The sequence below is a fragment of the Haematobia irritans genome, chromosome 4 (genome assembly GCF_050003625.1).
Source record: "Haematobia irritans isolate KBUSLIRL chromosome 4, ASM5000362v1, whole genome shotgun sequence".
NCBI lineage: Eukaryota > Metazoa > Arthropoda > Insecta > Diptera > Muscidae > Haematobia > Haematobia irritans.
In genome coordinates, this window is record NC_134400.1 from 177,397,122 (window position 1) to 177,422,740 (window position 25,619).

The 25,619-nt window shown below is 34.5% G+C and overlaps 2 protein-coding genes across 3 annotated transcripts in view; both read left to right on the forward strand.

Moving 5' to 3' along the window:
* Positions 1–16,722: 16,722 nt before the first annotated feature.
* On the forward strand, positions 16,723–17,156 carry LOC142235862 (uncharacterized). The gene has a single exon (XM_075307116.1). It carries the CDS (start codon positions 16,734–16,736, stop codon positions 17,154–17,156), a length of 423 nt encoding a protein of 140 aa, XP_075163231.1. The 5' UTR covers positions 16,723–16,733.
* Positions 17,157–21,277: 4,121 nt separating this feature from the next.
* NT1 (Neurotrophin 1) overlaps positions 21,278–25,619 on the forward strand; it is a 45,192-nt gene continuing 40,850 nt past the window's right edge. The window contains exons 1-2 of one of the 2 annotated variants that reach the window (XM_075305447.1): positions 21,278–21,467; positions 21,690–21,960. The gene's annotated coding sequence lies outside the window, so the exon portion shown is untranslated. Of the gene's footprint in view, positions 21,961–25,619 lie in introns of both variants that reach the window. The other variant, XM_075305448.1, reaches the window with a different exon arrangement.

The following is a 25,619-nucleotide window of genomic DNA, read 5'->3' on the forward strand; positions in this document are numbered from 1 at the left end:
AGAATGCATTCCATATATTAGTTAACATTTTCCAATATTTATGTATCACTATACTACAGAATGAAAAAATTTAACTGAATTGAATTCATATATGGAATGATTTTATTGAACTTTTTTCATTCATTGGGACAAATCTTACATATTTGTGGTAAACCTTTTTACTTCATACTTAGAACTGCTTACCTTCGTTTTACAATACAATTTTATTTATTTATATAGGCAATTTTTCTTCAATAAAATACACGTTTTATTAATATATTAAATATATTTATTAAGAATTAATAGCATCGACTGGCTTTGAAATATTAGTTTATTATTCCACTATTTCCATTTTCCATGTAATGTCATCAACTGTAAAACGCATTTTTTATACCCTCCACCATAGGATGGGGGGTATATTAACTTTGTCATTCCGTTTGTAACACATCGAAATATTGCTCTAATGGCGATTTCGATTAGGGAAAAATGTGCAACATTCTCGAAATTGATTGCCAAATGTGAAGGACATTATCATAGATTTTGGATCCTTAATCCCTCACAACATTATGAATTAACAATAACATTGGACACTTTAAATTCAGGGAAAATACAATGAGGAAAAAAGTAGTGTAACACCAGGGCAACATATTTTATGCGAAACGAAAACGCCCTAAGACACCATAAGGTATATATTCTGGGTCGTGTTGAAATTCTGAGTCGATCTAAGCATGTCCGTCAGTCCGTCTGTTAAAATCACGCTAACTTCTGAACGAAACAAACTATCGATTTGAAACTTGGCACAATTAGTTGTTATCGATGTAGGTCGGGTGGTATTGCAAATGGGCCATATCGGTCCACTTTTACGTATAGCCCCCATATAAAGGGACCCTCAGATTTGGCATGCGAAGCCTCTAACAGAAGCATATTTCATCCGATCCGACTGAAATTTGGTACATGGTGTTGGTATATGGTCTCTAACAACCATGCAAAAATTGGTTCACATCATAATTATATATAGCCCCCATATAAACCAATCCCCAGATTTGGTTTGCGGAGCCTCAAAGAGAAGCAAATTTCATCCGATCCGGCTGAAATTTGGTACATGATGTTGGTATATGGTATCTAACAACCATGCAAAAATTGGTCCACATCGGTCCATAATTATATATAGCCCCCATATAAACCGATCCCCAGATTTGGCTTGCGAAGCGTCAAAGAGAAGCAAATTTCATCCGATCCGGCGGAAATTTGGTACATGGTGTTGGTATATGGTCTCTAACAACCGTGCAAAAATTGCCGAATATTATCGGGAAAAATGTACTGCAGATCCAATGGAGCGTTTAATTTTGTAAGTGGTGGTTAAAAAGCCTCATTACATATTCCTTATTTCCTTATTTCAACGACTCATTCTGGAAATCTCAAAAAGTGAAGTAACTTATTTCAATTATTGTTTGAGATAACTCATTTTACGCATAAACCAATTTACCTTTTTCGCTGTGTAGCGCTGCATATGCAATTAATTCTACAATTAATTCTCGGGTCAAAAAATTAAAAATACGGCAACTCAGAAAATTTTGAAATTTAATTTTTATCCTAAAAGTATGCATTGAATTAGTTCTTATCGTCATGCTAGGGGTGACCAGACTTACACACTTTACTGCCCTTGGAATTTATTACAGCCTTAGCTTTCGAAGCATTTCTGCATTGTGCAACTTGACATTACAATTTTCACACATGGAATATGTAATAAAACTATATGACGTATTGCACTGAATGGGAATAATTCTCACGCCACATATCATAGTAGATGGTTGGTTAGGTTCAATAACAAAGGTTTTGATTGCATATACAATGGTGGTAGGAAATGCACAGATGGCTTGGCTTTGTATATACACTCTCAAAAAAATCGCTTCTGTAACATATACCCCAAACACATTGTGCTTCAAGCATATATATATTTTCAGGATTGGTCCAAAGAAAATATTGTTTGTATTATTGAAACATATTATGTTTCACCTTAGGGCATACACAGGAAGAAAAAATTTTAATTAAATTTTCTTTGTATGGATATATTTTTAAGGTGCCAATTGGTTACTTTTATTATTTTACTTGCAGCATACTCTCTAGGTCTCTCTTTCTAAGCATGTTCATAGGCTATTTCTAAATTAATATATGTTTGCATCTAAGCATATTATATTTAAAAACATATTATATCCCAAGCATAATATGTTCTAACACGTTAAGATATATAACCCAAACATGTTGTGCTAGTTTATGAACATTATATGCTTGCACTTAAAAATATTGTGTTGAAAATTTTGAGTTCCAAACATATAATTTTTACACCCAAACATACGTGTAGGATCGAATAGCCTTATTTACACGTAACATATTATGAGGGCATTGCAGAGCTTCTTGTTGACAGTGGCGGTTCTTATACCTATCTTCTATGATGATTCGATACAAAAAGTTCATTTTGTGTCCATGTGTTGCTCAGTGATGTTGAACACTAATTTGAAAGCGCTTTTCTTGCTATTTTTCGTTGAAAAGAGCTTCGAGTTTTTGAGTAATACCAAATGATTGAAGGTGGCCCTAGCCACCCGAGGGAGCCACCGTGGTGCAATGGTGCTGCTTCGACCGAACACCAAAAAGTTTTTCAGCGGTGGATTATCCCACCTCAGTAATGCTGGTGACATTTCTGAGTGTTTCAAAGCTTCTCTGATTGGTTTCACTGCAATGTGGAACGCCGTTCGAACTCGTCTATAAAAAGGAGGTTCCTTGTCATTGAGCTTAACATGGAATCGGGCAGCACTTTGTGATAAGATAGAAGTTCACCACTGTGGTATCACAATGGACTGAATAGTCTAAGTGAGCCTGATACATCGGACTGCCACCTAATCTAACCTAACCTAGGGTGGCCCGAGATTGCTCTGATGTTAATTTTTTTTTTGGCTAAGTCGCGAGTGATTTGGCGACTATCTTTTTTCAATAGCGACTTCAGGTGCATAGAAAAAAATATAAAAAACCAACCTACAGTTTAGAACACACAATTAATACAGTATTAAAGACACATTTCTAAAATAATCAAAAATTGTATTCATTAGGACACGAGTCTTGTAAATTTCCGCCCCTTTGTAAAAGTCGTATGTCTTTGAACTAAGGCAAATGTCCCTTAGGGTAAAGGTTAAAAAGTAAATGATTGATTTGAAGAAAATTTCTTTGAATTAACGAAAAATTTAATCTTTATACTTAAGGTAAAAATCCTTTAAATATGGGCTATGACTAAGACTTTTTCTGTTTGATTAGTAAAACATGTTTTTAAAGTATTTGTTATAATTTGGATTTTTAAACTGGCATTTGCTTGTACGTCAATAACTTTATTGATATACTGCAATAAGAGAATGTAAATTCCATAAATAAGATCTGTATCCTCATTGTAATTTTATTGATCCTACACTGAAAAATTTATTTACGTGATATTAAATATTACGCAACCTCAACTTTAGGATGCGCTATTTACACACTATTAAGGACAAATTTCTTTAAAATAATGAAATTTTAATTAAAAGAAAGTTTATAATCTTTGCTCCAAAATTTTTTTTCATTAAATGTAGGACACACATTTTGAAAATTTGCGTCCCTTCGTTAAAGTTGCATGTCTTTGAACTAAGGCTAATTTTCCTTAAAGTTAAGGAACACATTTTTGATTTAAAGAAATTGTCCTTAAATTAACTGAAATATTGAAACTTAAGATTTAAAATAAAAATGCTTCAAATATAGGCTAAGACTTATTTAGAGGATTTAGCATCTTTGGTTTAAAGTTTTTTTTTTGAATTAAGAAAATATTTTTTACTTCGAAGTATCCGTCATAATTTGGATTTTTAAACTGGTATTTGTTTGTACGTGAATAGCTTTATTAATATACCGGAAAAATAGAACGAAAATTCTATTAAAGAGATCTGTATCCTAATTTTAATTTTATAGATCCTAGATTCAAAGCCAAAAATTTTCTTATTTTAAGGAACCCGTATCTTTGGCTCGGAATCAATACCAAAATCCTTAAAGGAAGGTCAAAATCTTTGGATCCAAGTAAACTTTTTATTAGTGTTTTTTTTGAGTGTAGATTTAAAGCTAGATAGTTCCCTAAAAATGTCTTTGTTTTAAGAAACCACATCTTTGGCTCGTAGTCAATACCAAAATCCTGAAGGGAAGGTCAATACCATTTGTTCTAAGCAAACTTTTTTTGTAGTGTGGTCTTTGTCTAATTCTGCAGGTCGTGGTTTTCGAGTGGCTTCTTTAAGAACCATTTGTATGCGGAAACACCTGGTTAAAGTGGCAGACTGGTTAAGTTTCAGGCTCACTTAGACTATTTAATCCATTGTGATAAATGCGGAAACACCTAAGAAACCTTTTCCGTACATACACGCAAAGAAAAAGAAAAACGCTTGGAAAAATGGTATCGGATACGTTGTACTTTTGTAACACTTTTTTTTGAAATTCTTCGAAAAGTTTTGTTAAAGAAATATTTTTTTTGTAATAAAAAAAATTGATCAAGTTTTCCTATAAGTTGTAACTATTTACCAATTGTTTAAATTATACACCTTCATGATCATTTAGTAATGAGAGGTATTGTGTATTGTGTTTCTTTGTTTCTGTGTTAGTAATTTATTGTTCCATTCATATTTTATCCATGTTTAGTTTTAATTAAATGAAAATGTGAAAATATAATATTAAACTATTTTGTTTTTATAAACTTTTGATAAACTTATTCAGTAGTGTAGTAGGAGTTTATGAAGGAATTATTAATTTTTTAATGATGTTCATACTATGAGCGAAGAAGGTGAAGTTCAATTTCATGATTATTCCTCATAAATCCCAAGAGGAAATTTTGTTTGTAAGTCAACCGTAAAAAAGTAGTGAAATATATGACCAACAGGCCTCTACTATATATTGAATAAATAATTGGCTAATGGGCGAATAGCTACATAACTACAATAACTATGGGTTGGATTATTACAGAAATGAAATCAAACTAACACCTTGTGGTAAATTGTTTGATGCCTCACCAATTTGAGTTGAAATACTTAAAGCTAAAAAAATTGCTTTCCTTAAAAACAAATCAAAATAATGAATTGAAAGTGTTTTGAAAACATCGTTGGGCCATAGCAGATAAATTTAAATGTAAGAGTTTTTCATGCGGAAAATAATGATTTAGTTTCCTTTCCGATGCTTATGTAGGTATTATTTATGCGAATATTTCTTTTGGCATTAGGAAGTGATTACATATGCTAAAATGTGATGCGAACCCAGCAAAAACTGGGTAAGCACTAGTGATTCTTTCAGTAATACTGGTAATCAAAAAGTTACTACTTGCAGTATTACCTGGGATTTAAAAATAATAACTTACCTGTGTAGGCAAAAAGTGATTCTTTCTAGTAATACCGGTAATCAAAATCCTATCTTGAGGTCCGGGTTCGGCTCTACAGTGGGCACCGTTAATAGTAGCGAAAAGTAAGACCAAATTACATTTCAGAAAAAATTGCCAATAAAATATACCTTTTTTTTCTAAAATTGTATTGTACATAATTTATATTACAAAATAACATCATTGGATAGATCCATGTCGAGCGTTGTATAGTGTGTTGGATTACAAAACAACAGGGGTGAGTTCGCACTTTTTGGGTATCTTTATGGTAAAGATATTATTTTTGGAGAGGTGGTATGCTTGCGAAGAAGTACTTATTTTTCGACTGCTGGTATGCTTGCACGGAAGTACTTTCCTCCAATGTCATGCCCGTGTAAAAGTATTACTACTAATATATGTACGAGGAAGTTGTTACCAATTTGGCGCAGGCATACTTGTACTCATACCTGGTAATAGGAGTTTTTGCTGGGAAATAAGTCATAAGACTATGCACCCAGAAAAAAGTGACCCCTTCTTTAAGTTAAAATGAACTAATTGTGAAGAAAGTTGAACTTCGTATAGCGCCAAAGACATTTTTGTTTTTTTTTTTGAACGATGTGATTTTCGTTGAAATTAGGTAGAATGCATTCCATATATTAGTTAACATTTTCCAATATTTATGTATCACTATACTACAGAATGAAAAAATTTAACTGAATTGAATTCATATATGGAATGATTTTATTGAACTTTTTTCATTCATTGGGACAAATCTTACATATTTGTGGTAAACCTTTTTACTTCATACTTAGAACTGCTTACCTTCGTTTTACAATACAATTTTATTTATTTATATAGGCAATTTTTCTTCAATAAAATACACGTTTTATTAATATATTAAATATATTTATTAAGAATTAATAGCATCGACTGGCTTTGAAATATTAGTTTATTATTCCACTATTTCCATTTTCCATGTAATGTCATCAACTGTAAAACGCATTTTTTATACCCTCCACCATAGGATGGGGGGTATATTAACTTTGTCATTCCGTTTGTAACACATCGAAATATTGCTCTAATGGCGATTTCGATTAGGGAAAAATGTGCAACATTCTCGAAATTGATTGCCAAATGTGAAGGACATTATCATAGATTTTGGATCCTTAATCCCTCACAACATTATGAATTAACAATAACATTGGACACTTTAAATTCAGGGAAAATACAATGAGGAAAAAAGTAGTGTAACACCAGGGCAACATATTTTATGCGAAACGAAAACGCCCTAAGACACCATAAGGTATATATTCTGGGTCGTGTTGAAATTCTGAGTCGATCTAAGCATGTCCGTCAGTCCGTCTGTTAAAATCACGCTAACTTCTGAACGAAACAAACTATCGATTTGAAACTTGGCACAATTAGTTGTTATCGATGTAGGTCGGGTGGTATTGCAAATGGGCCATATCGGTCCACTTTTACGTATAGCCCCCATATAAAGGGACCCTCAGATTTGGCATGCGAAGCCTCTAACAGAAGCATATTTCATCCGATCCGACTGAAATTTGGTACATGGTGTTGGTATATGGTCTCTAACAACCATGCAAAAATTGGTTCACATCATAATTATATATAGCCCCCATATAAACCAATCCCCAGATTTGGTTTGCGGAGCCTCAAAGAGAAGCAAATTTCATCCGATCCGGCTGAAATTTGGTACATGATGTTGGTATATGGTATCTAACAACCATGCAAAAATTGGTCCACATCGGTCCATAATTATATATAGCCCCCATATAAACCGATCCCCAGATTTGGCTTGCGAAGCGTCAAAGAGAAGCAAATTTCATCCGATCCGGCGGAAATTTGGTACATGGTGTTGGTATATGGTCTCTAACAACCGTGCAAAAATTGGTCCACATCGGTCCATAATTATATATAGCCCCCAGATTTGGGTTGTGGAGCCTCAAAGAGAAGCAAATTTCATCCGATCCGCCTGAAATTTGGTACATGGTGTTGGTATATGGTCTCTAATGACCATGCAAAAATTGGTCTACATCGGTCCATAATTACGTATAGCCCCCATATAAAACGTTCTCCAGATTTGACCTCCAGGGCCTCTTGGAGGAGCAAAATTCATCCGATCCGGTTCAAATTTGGAACGTGGTGTTAGTTATATATAGCCGATCTCCAATCACACCAAAATTGGTCCATATCGGTTCATAAACATGGTTGCCACTCGAACCAAAAATAATCTACCAAAATTTTATTTCTATAGAAAATTTTGTCAAAATTTTATTTCTATAGAAAATTTTGTTCAAATTTTATTCGGTTCATAATCATGGTTGCCACTCGAGCCAAAAATAATCTACCAAGGTTTTATTTCTATAGAAAATTTTGTCAAAATTTTTATTTCTATAGAAAATTTTGCCAAAATTTTTATTTCTATAGAAAATTTTGTGAAAATTTTATTTCTTTAGAAAATTTTGTTAAAATTTTCTTTCTATTTTGTCAAACTGAATTACATTCATAGTTGATCGATCTTTTTTGATTTAATATATACCACGTATGGACTTACATACAATTTAGAAGATGGTGTTAGGGGGCTTTAAGATACCTTGCCATCGCGGAGCGTTACCGCAACTTAAGTAATTCGATTGTAGATGGCAGTGTTTAGAAAAAATGTCTACGCAATCCATGGTGGAGGGTACATAAGCTTCGGCCTGGCCGAACTTACGGCCGTATATACTTGTTTCCTTTAGTTTCAAAGGCACTTTTTTCTGGGTGTGGCGAGGTTTACAATAATTTTATAGATTGCCTCGGTTTTTAAATTTCAAGAACGACTTGTTGTTGTTTTAACAATTGGCAGCAAAAAAGTTAAATTTTTGATTTAAAATTTTATTTCGGAGGGTGTTTTCTTTAAGAAAGAAATGGATCGGTAAACTTTTCAACTATTTTTTGGAACTATCCATCCTTTTATTTATCCTTACTCTGTTTCATTCTCCGTATAGTTCAGAAAATTTAATTTTTTAGGAAACTGTGTAAAACAAAGCATTTTTAGATATCACGTCAAAAGAACTTGTTGTAGTGTGAAAATTAAGCCAATTTTGGATGTAAATGAAAAGTAATAACTTGGGAGAAACTTCTAATGTTATTTGTTGGGATGTTGGGTTATTGACAGCGTTGTCACAACGAAACTTTATTTTGAACCAATTTTTTTTCCAAAATACGACCAAAATTCCCTCCAGCGGACCAAATTGCAAATTTCGAAAAAATGCCTTAAAAAGTAATTCATTGTTGCACATAGTGCTTTTATTAAAAAAAAAAAGTAAATCAGAAAGGACTAATATGATATAGCGGTTGACATCGGAATCAAAGCGTGGACTTGGAAAAATTGAAAAAGTAGACTTTTTCAAAATGTCGAATTTTTAAAATCAACTTTAGCTAACATGAAAAGTGAAAATTCAATATTACTAAAAGTTGACTTTCGACTTACTGGTATTTTGAGGCCACAACAGATACTTATTTGGTTAATATTTGCATCGCCCCAAGAGATTTCAGAATTTGCATCCGATTTTCTGTAGTGTTGGTTTGCACCCATAATTTGATGCGTCAAATGTAGTTCATATCGGTCCATATTCTTATATATGTAAGTTCATTCCTTCTATTCCACTTCTTGCACACATTCGAACATAGGGCTTCAAATGGCCCAAAAAGTTATAAAACCTGACCCAAGGCCAAAAACGCGAAATTTTCATTTGATTTTCTTCAACGCTTCAATTTATTAGACATAATTATTTTTTTTTTACACTTGTTAAAGAAAATTTTATAGTTTTAAGGAAAACAAGTATATACGGCCGTAAGTTCGGCCAGGCCGAAGCTTATGTACCCTCCATCATGGATTGCGTAGAAACTTCTTCTAAACACTGCCACCCACAATCGAATTACTAAAGTTGCGGTAACGCTTGTCGATGGCAAGGTATCTTAAAACCTCCTAACACCATCTTCTAAATTGTATGTAAGTCCATACGTGGTATATATTAAATCAAAAAAGATCGATCCAATACGTATATAATTCAGTTTGACATAAAATTTTGACAAAATTTTCTACAGAAATAAAATTTTAACAAAATTTTCACAAAATGTTCTATAGAAATAAAAATTTTGACAAAATTTTCTATAGAAAAAAAATTTTGAAAAAATTTTCTATAGAAATAAAATTTTGACAAAATTTTCTATAGAAATAAAATTTTGACAAAATTTTCTATAGAAATAAAATTTTGGTAGATTATTTTTGGCTCTAGTGGCAACCATGATTATGAACCGATATTGACCAATTTTTGTGTGATTGGACCAATTTTGGTATGGTTGTTAGCTACCATATACTAACACCACGTGCCTAATTTGAACCGGATCGGATGAATTTTGTTCCTCCAAGAGGCTCCTTAGGTCAAATCTTGAGAATGTTTTATATGGGGGCTATATATATATATATATATATATATAGACCGATATGGATCAATTCTGGCACGGTTGTTAAAGATCATATACTAACACCATGTTCCAAATTACAACAGGATTGGATATATAATTATGAACCGATGTGGACCAATTTTTGCATGGTTGTTAGAGACCATATACAAATATCATGTACCAAATTTCAGGCGGATCGGATGCAATTTGCATCTCTTTGAGGCTCCGCAACCCAAATCTGGGGATCGGTTTATATGGGCGCCATATATAAATATGGACCGATGTGGACTACTTTTTGCTCGGTTGTTAGAGACCATATACCAATACCATGTACCAAATTTCAGCCGGATCGGATGCAATTTGCTCCTCTTTGAGGCTTCGCAAGCCAAATCTGGAGATCGGTTTATATGGGGTCTATATATAATCATGGACCGTTGTGGACCAATTTTTGCATGGTTGTTAGAGACCATATACAAACATCATGTACCAAATTTCAGCCGGATCGGATGAATTTTGCTTCTCTTTGAGGCTCCGCAAGCCAAATCTGGGGATCGGTTTATATGGGGGCTATATATAATTATGGACCGAAGTGGACCAATTTTTGCATGATTGTTAGAGACCACATACCAACACCATATACCAAATTTCAGCCGGATCGGATGAAATATGCTTCTCTTAGAGGCTCCACAAACCAAATGTGGGGATCGGTTTATATGGGGGCTATATATAATTATGGACCGATGTGGACCAATTTTTGCAGGATTGTTAGAGACCATATACCAACACCATGTACCAAATTTCAGCCGGATCGGATGAAATATGCTTCTCTTAGAGGCTCCACAAGCCAAATGTGGGGACCGGTTTATATGGGGGCTATATATAATTATGGACCGATATGGACCAATTTTTGCATGGTTGTTGGAGACCATATACGAACATCATGTACCAAATTTCAGCCGGATCGGATGAAATTTTCTTCTCTTTGAGGCTCCGCAAGCCAAATCTGGGGATCGGTTTATACGGGGGCTATATATAATTATGGACCGATGTGAACCAATTTTTGCATAGTTGTTTGTATGGTTGTTAGAGGCCATATACCAACACTATGTACCAAATTTCAGCCGGATCGGATGAAATTTGCTTCTCTTTTAGGCTCCGCAAGCCAAATCTGGGGATCGGTTTATATGGGGGCTATATATAATTATGGACCGATGTGGACCAATTTTTCCATGGTTGTTAGAGACCATACACCAACACCATATACCAAATTTCAGCCGGATCGGATGAAATATGCTTCTGTTAGAGGCTCCACAAGCCAAATCTGAGGGTCCCTTTATATGGGGGCTATACGTAAAAGTGATCCGATATGGCCCATTTTCAATACCATCCGACCTACATCGACAAAAACTACTTGTGCCAAGTTTCAAGTCGATAGCTTGTTTCGTTCGGAAGTTAGCGTGATTTCAACAGACGGACGGACGGACGGACATGCTTAGATCGACTCAGAATTTCACTACGACCCAGAATATATATACTTTATGGGGTCTTAGAGCAATATTTCGATGTGTTACAAACGGAATGACAAAGTTAATATATCCCCATCCTATGATGGAGGGTATAAAAATTGGAGTTAAAAATTGCAAGAATGTGCTGTACAAAGTTCAAGTTGGGCACACTTGTAGTAAAATGTACAAATTTAAAGAAATAATGAACCATTTTGTAAGAAGTATACGCAAAGCAAAAAAAAAAAAAACGTTTGGACAACGTGTACCGAAAACGTTTTTAGTTTGTTAGAGTTTTTTGTTCATTTCCGACTTTAAGTCTTTAGTAAGACACATTTTACAGTTTCATAGTAAAAACTTAATATAGTAGTATGTAATGTTGAACACCATTTCGGAATCTTCCGAACATATCTGGAATATATGTAAAAGAAGAACAAAAAAAACTTTTTGGTGTTCGACTTTTTGGGATCGAACCCAACCAATGTTCCACAGTGGTTTCTCTTAAATAAAATTTCTCTAATCGGTTCGTGAGCGCCACAAACTATGCTATATAAATATAACTTATAACGATAATTATCTATTGATGACAATAACAGCTACCTAGCCCAGTGGATAGTATGTTGGCTTACAAATTGCATGGTCCGCGGTTCGATTCTCCATCCAGGCGAAAGGTAAAATTAAAAAAAAAATTATAAAATCGAATAATTTCTTCTACATTGTTTATATTACAGAAAAAAAGGTGCTAAGAATTAAAAAACCTCGTGGAAGTGAGAAAGATGTGAGGGAAAATTAGCAATTAGCCAGAAAAGATTGGTTTTTGAGTTAGTCTTTGTGAAATTGTTTTATATCCTGAAAAAGAATAAACGTTTATCACAAAAAGTATATACTTTTCTTCTAAATAAACTTCCTTTCAGCAAAAAGCAAATGAGAAACGATCTTTGTTTGTCTAATGTTTCGTTTGGGAGGAAAGAATTATTTTTTGCGTGTACGAATTTAGTACATCTTTATGCTTCATTTGGGGGTAATTTTTCCCGTTTTTATACCCTCCACCATAGGACGGGGGTATATTAACTTTGTCATTCCGTTTGTAACACATCGCAATATTGCTCTAAGACCCCATAAAGTATATATATGTTATTCTGGGTCGTGGTGAAATTCTAAGTCGATCTGAGCATGTCCGTCCGTCTGTTGAAATCACGCTAACTTCCGAACGAAACAAGCTATCGAGTTGAAACTTGGCACAAGTCGTTGTTATTGATGTAGGTCGGATGGTATTGCAAATGGGCCATATCGGTCCACTTTTACATATAGCCGCATAAGGCTCACTTAGACTATTCAGTCCATTGTGATACCACAGTGGTGAACTTCTCTCTTATCACTGAGTGCTGCCCGATTCCATGTTAAGCTCAATGACAAGGGACCTCCTTTTTATAGCCGACTCCGAACGGCGTTCCACATTCCAGTGAAACCACTTAGAGAAGCTTTGAAACCCTCAGAAATGTCACCAGCATTACTGAGGTGGGATAATCCACCACTGAAAAACTTTTTGGTGTTCGGTCGTAGCAGGAATCGAACCCACGACCTTGTGTATGAAAGGCGGGCATGCTAACCATTGCACCAAGTGGCTCCCCAATATAAACCGATCCACTGATTTGGCTTGCGGAGCCTCTAAGAGAAAAAAAATTTCATCCGATCCGGCTGAAATTTAGTACATGTTGTTAGTATATGGTATCTAATAACCATGCAAAAATTGGTCCGCATCGGTGCATAATTAACATATTTGTGGACAGAATAGGCTAAGTGAGCCTAAAATAACGGGCTACCATTATGCCTAACATAACCCTATCTTGTCCGAAAGAACTTCTGGAAAGGCGCTAAAAAAGAAATGTTTATGGAACAACTTCTTGTGGGTTTGCTCTGTAATTCATGAGGTTGATACTCTTATTATGGGGCGGAATCAACAGAACGACAGAAATTTTACTTTTTTGTGTTGGATAAAATTTATATGAAATGGAAAACAATTTAACCAAACCAAACTAAGGTATTTGTAAAAAAAAAGATCATTATCGTATCATAACAACTACACAACGTTTTCTGTGAAGTTTGAAGATTTGAACTAACCATTTATAATAATATCATTATTTTTTGATTTTTTATTTCGTTTACGTGCTTGCGGCAAAACTTTTTGCTAGACCATAAGCCAAATACGGAAATGAGCATAGCTCAAATATTAATACATTTTCAATAAGTGTGTCATGCAGCATTGAAGAAAATGAACCAACTTCTGAAATGAAGTTCTACTTCATGGAAACACATGCTTACCCATAGACTTAATTTTTCTTCATTTAGTGTGATAACAGTTTAGATGTGTTTTTTCTTTCATTGCAAAGAAATATTTAACCGTTTGTTCTGACACTCCAGTTTTTAATTTATGTTTAAATAGAACTGGAAATCAGCCTAAGAATTCAATTAGTGGATAAGTCAAAAGATTTATGAGAATCATTAGTACTCTTATTTTGTAATTGAATGAAAATGGGAATTCTTCAATGGTGTCCCATAAATATATTTACAATTAGCTAAAGCTTCCCTAGGATACGTAGGGTTTTAGTGCAGGAGCCCATCGAAAATTTTCAAAATTATGTTTAGTAATATTCATTCGAAAAAGCTCTTTCTCATCTACACGAAATATTGAATCTTTGATATAGGAGGGTTTATTTTGAGGGTCTTGTATCTTTGGGTTAAAGTTTTTTTTTGGAATTAGGCAAACATTTTTTTACGTTGAAGTATTTGTTATAATTTGGATATTTAAACTGGCATTTGTTTGTATGTGAGTACCTTTATTAATAAACTGCGAAAAGAGAATGAAAATTTGATAAATCAGATCTGTTTTAGATGAATCATTAACATCTCTTGTAAGTGTGCAAGAAAATTATAAAATAACGTCTTGATTTGAAATCTTAAATTTATAGATTTTCACCCGAGAAATAAAATCTGTAGAAATAAAATTTTGACAACATTTTCTATAGAAGTAAAATTTGAACAAAATTTTCAATAGAATTAAAATTTTGACAAAATTATCTATAGAAATAAAATTTTGACAAAATTTTCTATTTTCCAAAAATTTTCTATGGAAATAAAATTTGACATTTTCTATAGGAATAAAATTTTTACAAAATTTTCTATAGAAATAAAATTATATAAACGGTCTATAGAAGTAAAGTATTGAAAAAATTGCCTATAGAAATAAAATTTGGAAAAAATTTTCTATAGAAATAAAATTTGAAAAAAATTGTCTATAGAAATAAAATTTGGAAAAAATTTTCTATAGAAATAAAATTTGAAAACAATTTTCTATAGAAATAAAATTTTGACAAAATTTTCTATAGAAATAACATTTTGACAATGTTTTCTATAAAAATAACATTTTGGTAGATTATTTTTGGCTCGAGTGGCAACCATGATTATGAACCGATATGGACCAATTTTTGCGTGATTGGGGATCGGCTATATATAACTATAGACCGATATGGACCAATTTTGGCATGGTTATTAGCGGCCTTATTCTAACACCACGTTGCAAATTTCAACCGGATCGGATGAATTTTGCTCCTCCAAGAGGCTCCGGAGATCAAATCTGAGGAACGGTTTATATGGGGGCTATATATAATTATGGACCGATATGGACCAATTCTTGCGTGTTTGTTGGAGACCATATACTAACACCACGTACCAAATTTCAACCGGATCGGATGAATTGTGCTCCTCTAAGAGGCTCCGGAGGGCAAATCTGGGGATCGGATTATATGGGGGCTATATATAATATGGGCCGATGTGGATCAATTTTTGCATGGTTTTTAGATAATATATACCAACACCATGTACCAAATTTCAACCGGATCGGATGAAATTTGCTTCTCTTAGAGGCTCCGCAACCCAAATCGGGGGATCGGTTTATATGGGGGCTATATATAATTATGGACCGATGTGGACCAATTTTTGCATGGTTGCTAGAGACCATATACTAACACCATGTACCAAATTTCAGCCGGATCGGATGAAATTTGCTTCTCTTGGAGCAATCGCAATCCAAATTTGGGGGTCCGTTTATGTGGGGGCTATATGTAAGAGTGGACCGATATGGCCCATTGGCAATACCATCCGACCTACATCAATTACAACTACTTGTGCCAAGTTTCAAGTTGATGGCTTGTTTCGTTCGGAAGTTAGCGTGATTTCAACAGACGGACGGACGGATATGCTTAGATTGACTCAGAATTTCACCACGACCCAGAGTATATATATACTTTATGGGGTCTTAGAGCAATATTTCGATGTGTTACAAACGGAATGACAAAGTTAATATACCCCCCATGCTATGGTGGAGGGTATAAAAACTTAATTGTTGAAGAAAAAATTGCAACGGCTTCACCTCACGCCTCGGATTTAACAAAATAGGCTAAGAACAGTACGAATCCTTTACGCTTCCTAACTCAGAATGTCAGACCTTGGGAACAAATATCAATCGAATGAGGAAGTCATTGCCGAAACAGGGACTACTTTGTAGACCACGAGAAAACGTAGAGTATTGAACGAGTTGGAGCATCGTTCATATCGAGTTAAAAGAAGATTACTTAGTTAGTAAACAGAGTATGTACGAACAATTGAGCTAAGGGCTAGCCAAAGTCACTTTCCACAGACGTACCAAGTATACTCGGCACCGTAACATTAACCACATTTAAATCAATAATGGCTAATATTTGACGCAATGCTCTTCATTTCGCTCACATGTCGTGACATTAGAAAATATTTCAAAAAGATTAAAAAATAATATTTGTCACAACATCTTCTTATCAATTTTTTTTGTTGGTGTAGGGAATGTTTGTTTTAATATTTGTTAAAGTGACTTTAGTTACTTCTTGTTTGAAAAACCAAATTTCTTCCGGCTATGATATATCCATGTCGGTATAGCATTATCATCCATCGCACTCGATTTTATGTTAAATTTTTCCATTTGCTACTTCATAGGATCCACTAATGTATTTGTCAATGAAACAAAATTTAAATAAAATGAAAGGCATGAAAAAGAAGAACTCAGGCGGAATACATTAAACTTTAATATATCATTTTGAAATAAGAGTATGATAATTAAATCAAACCATAAAATAAAATAAAACTATATAAATATAGAGGAATTGGTATTCATCATCATCAAAAGTTAATGAGATATTGTACAGCAAACAATAAAACATAAATCTTTAAATAATGGTAAGCTTTTAGTTAAATACGAACATTTGGGTCAAGCTAATCGATTTTGTATGTATCCTTAATGGTTTCAGAAATTCTTTATCTTATCCTTGGCTTTGGTTGCTTCGGCAATGGCTGATGTATCCGAATTGAGTGGCTATGACTATCATTCCCCTGCTCCATCTGCTCCAACCAACTCTTACATTCCTCCTGCTGCTTCGGCCCCTGCAGAATATTATAGTGCTCCTGCTGCTGCCCCATCTAACACCTACTTGGCTCCAGCTGCTTCTGCTCCTTCCAACAGCTATCTTGCACCAGCCGCCTCTGCTCCTTCCAACAGCTATCTCGCCCCAGCTGCTTCAGCTCCATCTAACAGTTACCTCGCTCCAGCTGCTTCAGCTCCATCCAACAGTTATCTTGCTCCTGCCGCTTCAGCTCCTTCCAACAGTTACATTCCTCCTGCAGCTTCCGCTCCAGCTCCTTCTTTCGAGTTTGGTAATGATGGTTATCGTTACAGAACTCAACGTCGTCTTGTTCACCGCCAACGTTTTTAAATTGCACGAAGTTTTAAGACGGGCTGCCTTGTTATGTTGATTTATATTAACACCAATAAAAAATAAAAAAAAAATAATAAGTTTTTTATACTTTCCAAAAATAGGGTTAGGGGAAGAGGAGGGGACAATAACTTCTTCATTTCTTTTGGGAAATATAGGAAGATCTATCTATAACATATAAGGTATACATATCTGTATTGTATACCAATTGTCATCTTGGTTGGTTGGAATTCGAGTAGGATAACAGAAAAAAGTAGTTGCTAAAAATTGTTTTTTATTTGCCTGGATGGTTTGACAGTTATTTCTATCATCTAATATTTTGTACAACCAACTTAGGCCTATGATAGTACACACGACAAAATATTAGCTGTCATAACTCTATTCTGTTTAAAACTTTTTGTTCAGTTTTGCTATGCTATGGCATCTGATTTTTTTGATTCACAACCAATTTCAGATTGCTGTCATTTCTATAACGCTCATCTTCCAACGGGCATATTTATGCAGTGGCACTTCATTTTATTGTGTACAAGTTTACAAAAGTATTTTAATCGGTTGCATTCAGAAATAATGTTATTCTTGATAGATATTGTGATTCCACAAGTGGAGAACATTAGAGCCTTCCAGCATTTAAATGGGAACAAAATCGTTTGTTTTTTGTACCATTCCTCGTTACTGTGATACTGGTAGTTTCGCATTGTGTCCAAAAAGTGGACGAAAATATGGTCGCAACACCAGAAATGATACTAAAAGTGAAAGTCCGATTTGATAGAAATCCACGTCGCAGTGATAGATGACACACCGCTCATATTCATTGCCAAATATTATCGGGAAAATGTTCTAAAGGCAGCGGGAGCCACCGTAGTGCATTGGTTAGCAAGCCCGCCTTGCATACAAAGGGTCGTGGGTTCGAATCGACCTTCGATCAAACACCAAAAAGTTTTTCAGCGGTGGAATATCCCCTCTCAGTAATGCTGGTGACATTTCTGAGTGTTTCAAAGCTTGAAACCACTTATCACAGCAATGTGTAACGACGTTCGAACTCGGCTATAAAAAGGAGGTCCCTTGTTATTGAGCTAAACATGGAATCGGGCAGCACTCAATGATAAAAGAGAAGTTCATCACTGTGGTATCGCAATGGACTGAGTAGTATAAGTGAGCCTAACCTTACCTATCCTCTAAAGGCACTATTGAAGTCCTGGACAGAGAAACGTGTCGGCCGCAGACCATAAGTTAGTTTAAGTAAAGTGGCTGTCTGTAATTTATTTATTAAGCTTACCACAGGTCGCACACCATGGACATTCAAAAAGGATTCAGCACGCGTCAAACAAATGTATACTGATTTTAAAAATTGATGTTATTTCCAAAAGTTTTGTTAAAAAAACGTAAATATTTAGCGATTCATAATATTGCTATTCACCACCCTACACCCTCAAAAAAAATCGTTTCTGTAACATATACCTCAAACACATTTTGCTTCAAGTATATATATTTTCTGGATTTGTCCAAACAAAATATTATTTGTATGTTCAAACATATTATGTTTCACCTTAGGGCATACACTGGTAGAAAAAAATTTTAATGAAATTTTCTTTGTGTGGATATATTTTTAAGGCGGAAATTGGTTACATCCATTATTTTACTTGCAGCATACTCTCTAGGTCTCGCTTTCTAAACACATATATGTCTAAATTAATATATCTTTGCATCTAAGCATATTATATTTACAAACAGTTAAGTCCCAAACATAATATGTTTTAACATATTAACATATATGTCCCAAACATGTTATGCTAGTTTATGAACATTACATGCTTACACTTAAAAATATTGTGTTAAAAAATTTGAGATCCAAACATATAACTTTTATACCCTCCTTTTACACCATCCTTTGTCATTCCGTTCGTAACACTTCGAAATAGTGCTCTAAGACAATAAAGTATATATATTCTGGATCGTGGTGAAATTCTGAGTCGATCTAAGCATGTCCGTCCCTCCGTCCGTCTGTTGAAATAACGCTAACTTCCGAACGAAACAAGCTATCGACTTGAAACTTGGCACAAGTAGTTGTTATTGATGTAGGTCGGACGCAAATGGGACATATCGGTCCACTTTTACGTATAGCCCTCATATAAATTGACCCCCAGATTTGGCTTGTGAATCCTCTAAGAGAAGCAAATTTCATCCGATCCGGTACATGGTGTTAGAATATGGTCTCTAATAATCATGGAAAAATTGGTCTACATCGGTCCATAATTATATATAGCCCCTATATTAACCGATCCCCAGATTTGGCTTGCGGAGCCTCTAAGTGAAGCACATTTCATCCGATCCGGCTGAAATTTGGTACATGGTGTTAGCATATGATCTCTAACAATCATGCAAAAATTGGTCTACATCGGTCCATAATTATATATAGCCCCCACATAAAACGATCCCCAGATTTGGCTTGCGGAGCCTCTAAGAGAAGCAAATTTCATCCGATCCGGCTGAAATTTAGTATATGGTGTTAGTATAAGGTCTCTAATAACCATGCAAAAATTAGTCTACATCGGTCCATAAATATATATAGCCCCCATATAAACCGATCCCCAGATTTGACCTCCGGAGCCTCTTGGAAGACCAAAATTCATCCGATTCGGTGAAATTTGGTACGTGATGTTAGTATATGGTATCCAACAACCATGCAGGAATTGGTTCATATCAGTCCATAATTATATATAGCCCCACATAAACCCATCTCGAGATTTGGTTTTGGAGCCTCTTGGAGAAGCAAAATTCATCCGATCTGGTTGAAATTTGGTACGTGGTGGTAGTATATGATATTTAACAACCATGCCAAAAGTGGTCCATATCAGTCCATAATCATATATAGCCCCCACATAAACCGATCCCGAGATTCGGTTTTGTAGCCTCTTGGACGAGCAAATTTCATCCGAGTCAGTTGAAATGTGGTACATTGTGCTAGTATATGGCCGTTAAAAACCATGCCTAACGAGGTCCATATCGGTCTATAGTTATATATAGCCCTCAAATAAATCGAGCCCCAATCACACAAAAAATTGTCCATATCAAGTTCATAATTGTAGCCCCCATATAAGCGACCCCCATATTTAAATTCTGGCTCTCCACATACCGTGCAAAAGTCCATATCGATTCGTAATTATTTGTAGACTAACCTATACATAACTTTTTTGTGTAATATATATCACGTATGGACTAACTCACAATTTAGAAAACGATGTTAAGAAGTTTTAAGATACCTTGCCATTGGTGAGTATTACCACAACGCAAGTAATTCGATTGTGGATGACAGTCTATCGCAGAAGTTTCTACGCAATCCATGGTGGAGGGTACATAAAATTCGGCCTTGCCGAACTTACGGCCGTATATACTTGTTACACCTAAACGTATGAAAAACAGTCTTTTTCGTCCGTGTATAAAAGTTTCCTTCAGAATATTTTGTGGAACCATGTCATAAGAAGCGATCTTATTATATCAAGATTATGACATCCATAAACATGTCCACAACTGAAATGGGCCGGTAAGGCTAGTAATTTAATAAAGACCCAATAATTCCATCATTTTAGGTCCGCAGCATAAATCGTCTACATAATCTTTCCAGAAAACAACTACTGTAATATATACTCCCAAACACATTCTGCTTCAAGCATATATGTATATTCTAAGAATAAATCAACCTCCAGGGAATAGTCAAAAATATTCCATTTTGATCATCAGATTCACATACAGTTATACGGCTTATATTCTGCGATCGTTCTTAAAATTGTAATCTATTGAAGAACATCTGGGTTTCAGAAAATTTTACTTGTTTCATTTTCGTTTAAATTTCCACAGTACATTTCATAACCGACCTACGACTACAAATCGTATATTCTCCAATTTAGATTCGACATTTTAGTTCTCCAGTGCTCTCTTAAAAAGTTATCTGAAAGAGAGGAAGATTGTTTGAGAGATTTAGATAATAGCCCAAGTTTAAAGTCTCCACCATATTTTCACTCCACTCAAGTCAGTGCCAACATTTGTTGGATGGTTGGTTTGCATGTTGGGCCAGAAGACAACACTGAATGCCATTGAATTATCAGTTATCGGTGAGAGTTTGCTTGGCAATGACGTGATTTAAGCCATACGGATAGAAATCTTGAAAAACTTTGGAAATTCAAAAAGAAGACAAGAAGAAAGAAAGCAAATATTTCCATAAACTAACGCGGCCGTAAAAACAGTTATACAAAATAGAAAATTAATGAAAATAAAACATACAAAACAAAGCAACGAAGAAACAAATGAACATCAGTTAGTTTAACAATTAATTAAAAATTTCTGATATTGAATACAAGGAAAATTAAGATATCACTTAACTGTAGAAACGAATTAAAATGAAAAACCAATCGAAAGAAAAAATGCTTAAAGTTTGTGGTTGAAAAATTAAATAATTGAAACCGCCCATTAAGTTTTAATAATCACTTTTTGGTTTTCTTTTATTGTTCAATTTTGTTTCATCCTATGACTACATAGATATTCATGCATAATCAAACAAATTCAAAAGATAAAAGTGAAAATACTTTCATACCCAACACAAGCCAAAAAATCTTAACTTATATCAAAATAAATTTGGAAGTTCATAAGAATTCCATTTGATACAACAACGTCAACACTATTGATTTGGATTAATAAAATACAAAAAAGAGCAGAATTCATTGGCTGATACCACGGAGAAAAGAAGTTAAAAAGGCACAATCACAATCAACTAATACAATAGCAACGTTCCACGCAACAAGAAAAGAAGGTAACTTTCTACGAGAAAGAAAATAAGACAAAACAAAAACAACACCATATTGTGCATATTTAAAAGTGATTACCAAGTGTCAATGGAGAGACACCTTCGTTGCCACCGTGGTGGATATTTATAAAATATTTGTGCCATCAACAATAACAGCTGAGTTTTTGTACTACATTTGACCACATTTATTGATTTAGGTGCTGTTTTGAGGAGGGTTTAGCGGAAACAAAAAACCTCTTTTCATTTAAATTGGGTCAGTCGTTTTTGCTTGTATGTCGCGCATACAATTATATTTATTGCTTTTGAAAATCCGTTAAAATATAGAATTGTGATTGATTTCGACAATAAGTTATTGTATAGAAATTGCTATGGTGTTTTGTTGCTTAAGTCTTTTATTAGCATTTTAGTTTGTTGCTTAAATCTTTCATTTGCATTTGGGGTTAAAGGCTAGAAGAGGGTTTTAATACATTTTAAACATTTTAATGTGAAGCAAATAAGAACAGAGATAAATGTGGAATGGAAACATTTCTGTAAGATCAAGTGCCTCTTACGCTAATTCACCGTGCAAAATTTTATTTAAGCTCATTCGTATTGATCCAGGTTTCAAGTGAATCACATTAACATATTTGTGAATGAAATATCCATAACCACCAAATATGTAAATAATAAGCGAAAGTAACATAATGCTGAGCCTATACCAATCTATTGAATCCGTGATATTCGGCACGGTAGCAAGTATATTAAAGAAAAGAAGACTTTGTTCCACATTTTACTTAATGCATATATTTTAGCGATATCTTACATATGTATGCGAGATGAATCTTAAATTTTACCTAATATGACTTTACACTGAAAGAAGACTTTTTCTTTTCTATGAACTGACATTTTAGACAAACGGAGTTTCTTTTGACGTTACAAAACTTATCTCAAAAATTTCCGTTGCAAGTTCGGCTGGGCTGAATTTTAAATAGCCGCCACTATGAATCAAATATAAATTAAATACAACTTCAGGTGGATTTTAAGAAACATACGTCAAGGAGATCGGTTGAAATGATACGCTTTCTGAAGTTAAATTGTATGTTTCTATATTTGAAGACATCATCAGATTCTACAGTTTGTTATAGTATTAGAGGAATCTTAAACATAACAAGTTAGCGTGCAAGAAAATGATAAAATAATATTCGAATGAGTTGCAGAAGTAAAATCTTGGAATTTTACTTTTAATTGAAAGAAATTTGGATGAAATCGGGATATCGGCTTTACCAAAAAATGGATCGATAAAAACTATCTCTAGATTTTTAATTTTAGGCAAATCGGATACAAATTTCGGTTTCTGGAAGCTCAAAAATCAAATAGCAAGATTGGTCTATATGGGGGATATACAAAAACATGGACCGATAAAATAACCCTAAATTTCTAAAGTCTAAAACGTCGAAGCGGGATATCTATCTATATGGGGGCTATACCAAACCATGGATCGGCCGTAAGTTCGGCCAGGCCGAATCCACCATGGATTGTGTAGAAACTTCTACGAAAGACTGTCATCCACTATCGAATTACTTGGATTGTGGTAATACTTACCAACGGTAAGGTTTCTTAAAACTTCTTAAAATCGTCTTCTAAATTGTAAATTAGTCCATACGTGGTATATATTAGACAAAAAAGGTATGTTTAGGTAAGCCTACAAATAATAACGAATCGATATGGACTTTTGCACGGTACTTAGGGGCTATATACAATTATGAACCCAGCAAAAAAAGCGTCGCCAAAAAAGTAATGAAAATGTTCTTTTTGGATCCGGAAGCGGTGCAAAATGGACGCAGAAGCGATGAATTTAATATGGGCTTGTCATAGGGCGGAAGTCCTCCATTTCAACAGCCGTTGCACTGAATTTGCATCACTTTTTTAGGTGTGATCCGAATTCAATGTTTTGGATGTAAATTAAAAAATTTCGATGTGTTACAAACGAAGTCCTCCATTTCAACAGCCGTTGCACTGCATTTGCACCACTTCTTTAGGTGTGATCCGAATTATATGTTTTGGATGTAAATTAAAAAATTCTGAAATATTTTGTCAAATAAATAATTTTTACATTTTTTTTTATAATTCAAAAAATTCGCAATTTTTTCAGATTGGATTTACCATTTTTTCGAAAATTTTATGAATTATTACTCTGTTTTTAAGCTATTTGAAACAAAAAAATGTTAAAATTACCCATTAAAAGAACTTCCTGGGTAGTTAAAATAAAGAACATCATTGGGAGTGCATCTTCTGGAAGTGCTTTTAAAGTTGTGCCTTTGGAAAAATATCCAAATTTTTTTTACTGGGAATTTGATATGGACCAATTTTTGTGTGATTGGGGATCGATTTATCTGAGGGCTATATATAACTATAGACCGATATGAACCTAGTTAGGCATGGTTGTTAACGGCCATATTAGTATATGGCCGTTAACACAACTTGCTCCTCCGAGAGGCTCCAAAACCAAATTTCGGGATCGGTTTATATGGGGCTATATATAATTATGGACCGATATGGAATAATTCTTCCATGGTTGTTAGAGACTATATACTATATACCAAATTTCAACCGAAACGGATTAATTTTGCTCTTCCAAGGGGCTCCGGAGGTCGAATCTGGGGATCGGTTTTTATGGGGGCTATATCTAATTATGGACCGATTTTGACCAATTTTGGCATGGGTGTTTGAGGCCATATATTAACACCACGTACTAAATTTCAACTGAATCAGATGAAGTTTGCTCTTCCAAGAGGCTCCGGAGGTCCAATGTGGGATCGGTTTATATGGGGGCTATATATAAATATGGACCGAGATAGACCGATATGGACCAATTTTTGCATGGTTGTTAGAGACCATATACGGACACCATGTACCAAATTTGCGTCGGATCGGATAAAATTTGCTTCTCTTAGAGGATGCGCAAGCCAAATCTGGGGGTCCGTTTATATGGGGGCTATACGTAAAAGTGAACCCATATGGCCCATTTGCATTACCATCCGACATACATTAATAACAACTATTTGTGCCAAGTTTCAAGTCGATAGCTTGTTTCAGACGGACGGACACGCTTAGATCGACTCAGAATTTCACCACGACCAACAATATATATATACTTTATGGGGTCTTATTTCGATGTGTTACAAACGGAATGACAAAGTTAATATACCCCCCATCCTATGGTGGAGGGTATAAAAATATTCAGGAAAATCGGATAAAAATTGGGAGATTGGCTATACCAAACCATTGACCGCTATACAACCTATTCGGCACAGCTATTTGTGGTCCTAAACTAAATATAGATTTCCAATTTTACCCTAGCTCTGGCACCAATGTTTTTCTACATTACCTGATTTCGATTTAGATATAGCGTCTATATATATCTTTCGTCTGATTTAGATTCATATGACCACAGAGGCCAAAATTTTACTCCGATTTACGTTATTTTTGGATGGGGAACATGGAACAAGTTTACTTCAAAAATTTTAATTTTCTCCAAACAAAATGGTGGATCATATACATAATGTCCGAGAAATTAACATGGTTGCGACAAACATGTTACATGTTCACCACCCAAAAATTTGATCTACACCCAGAGCGAGATAGCAACATTTTTGCGGCAAAAATGTTATATGGGAATCATCCAA

Bases quoted from the DNA above. Each gene is read 5' to 3' on its own strand.
- LOC142235862 (XM_075307116.1), top strand. From the start codon at position 16,734: ATGGCTGATGTATCCGAATTGAGTGGCTATGACTATCATTCCCCTGCT.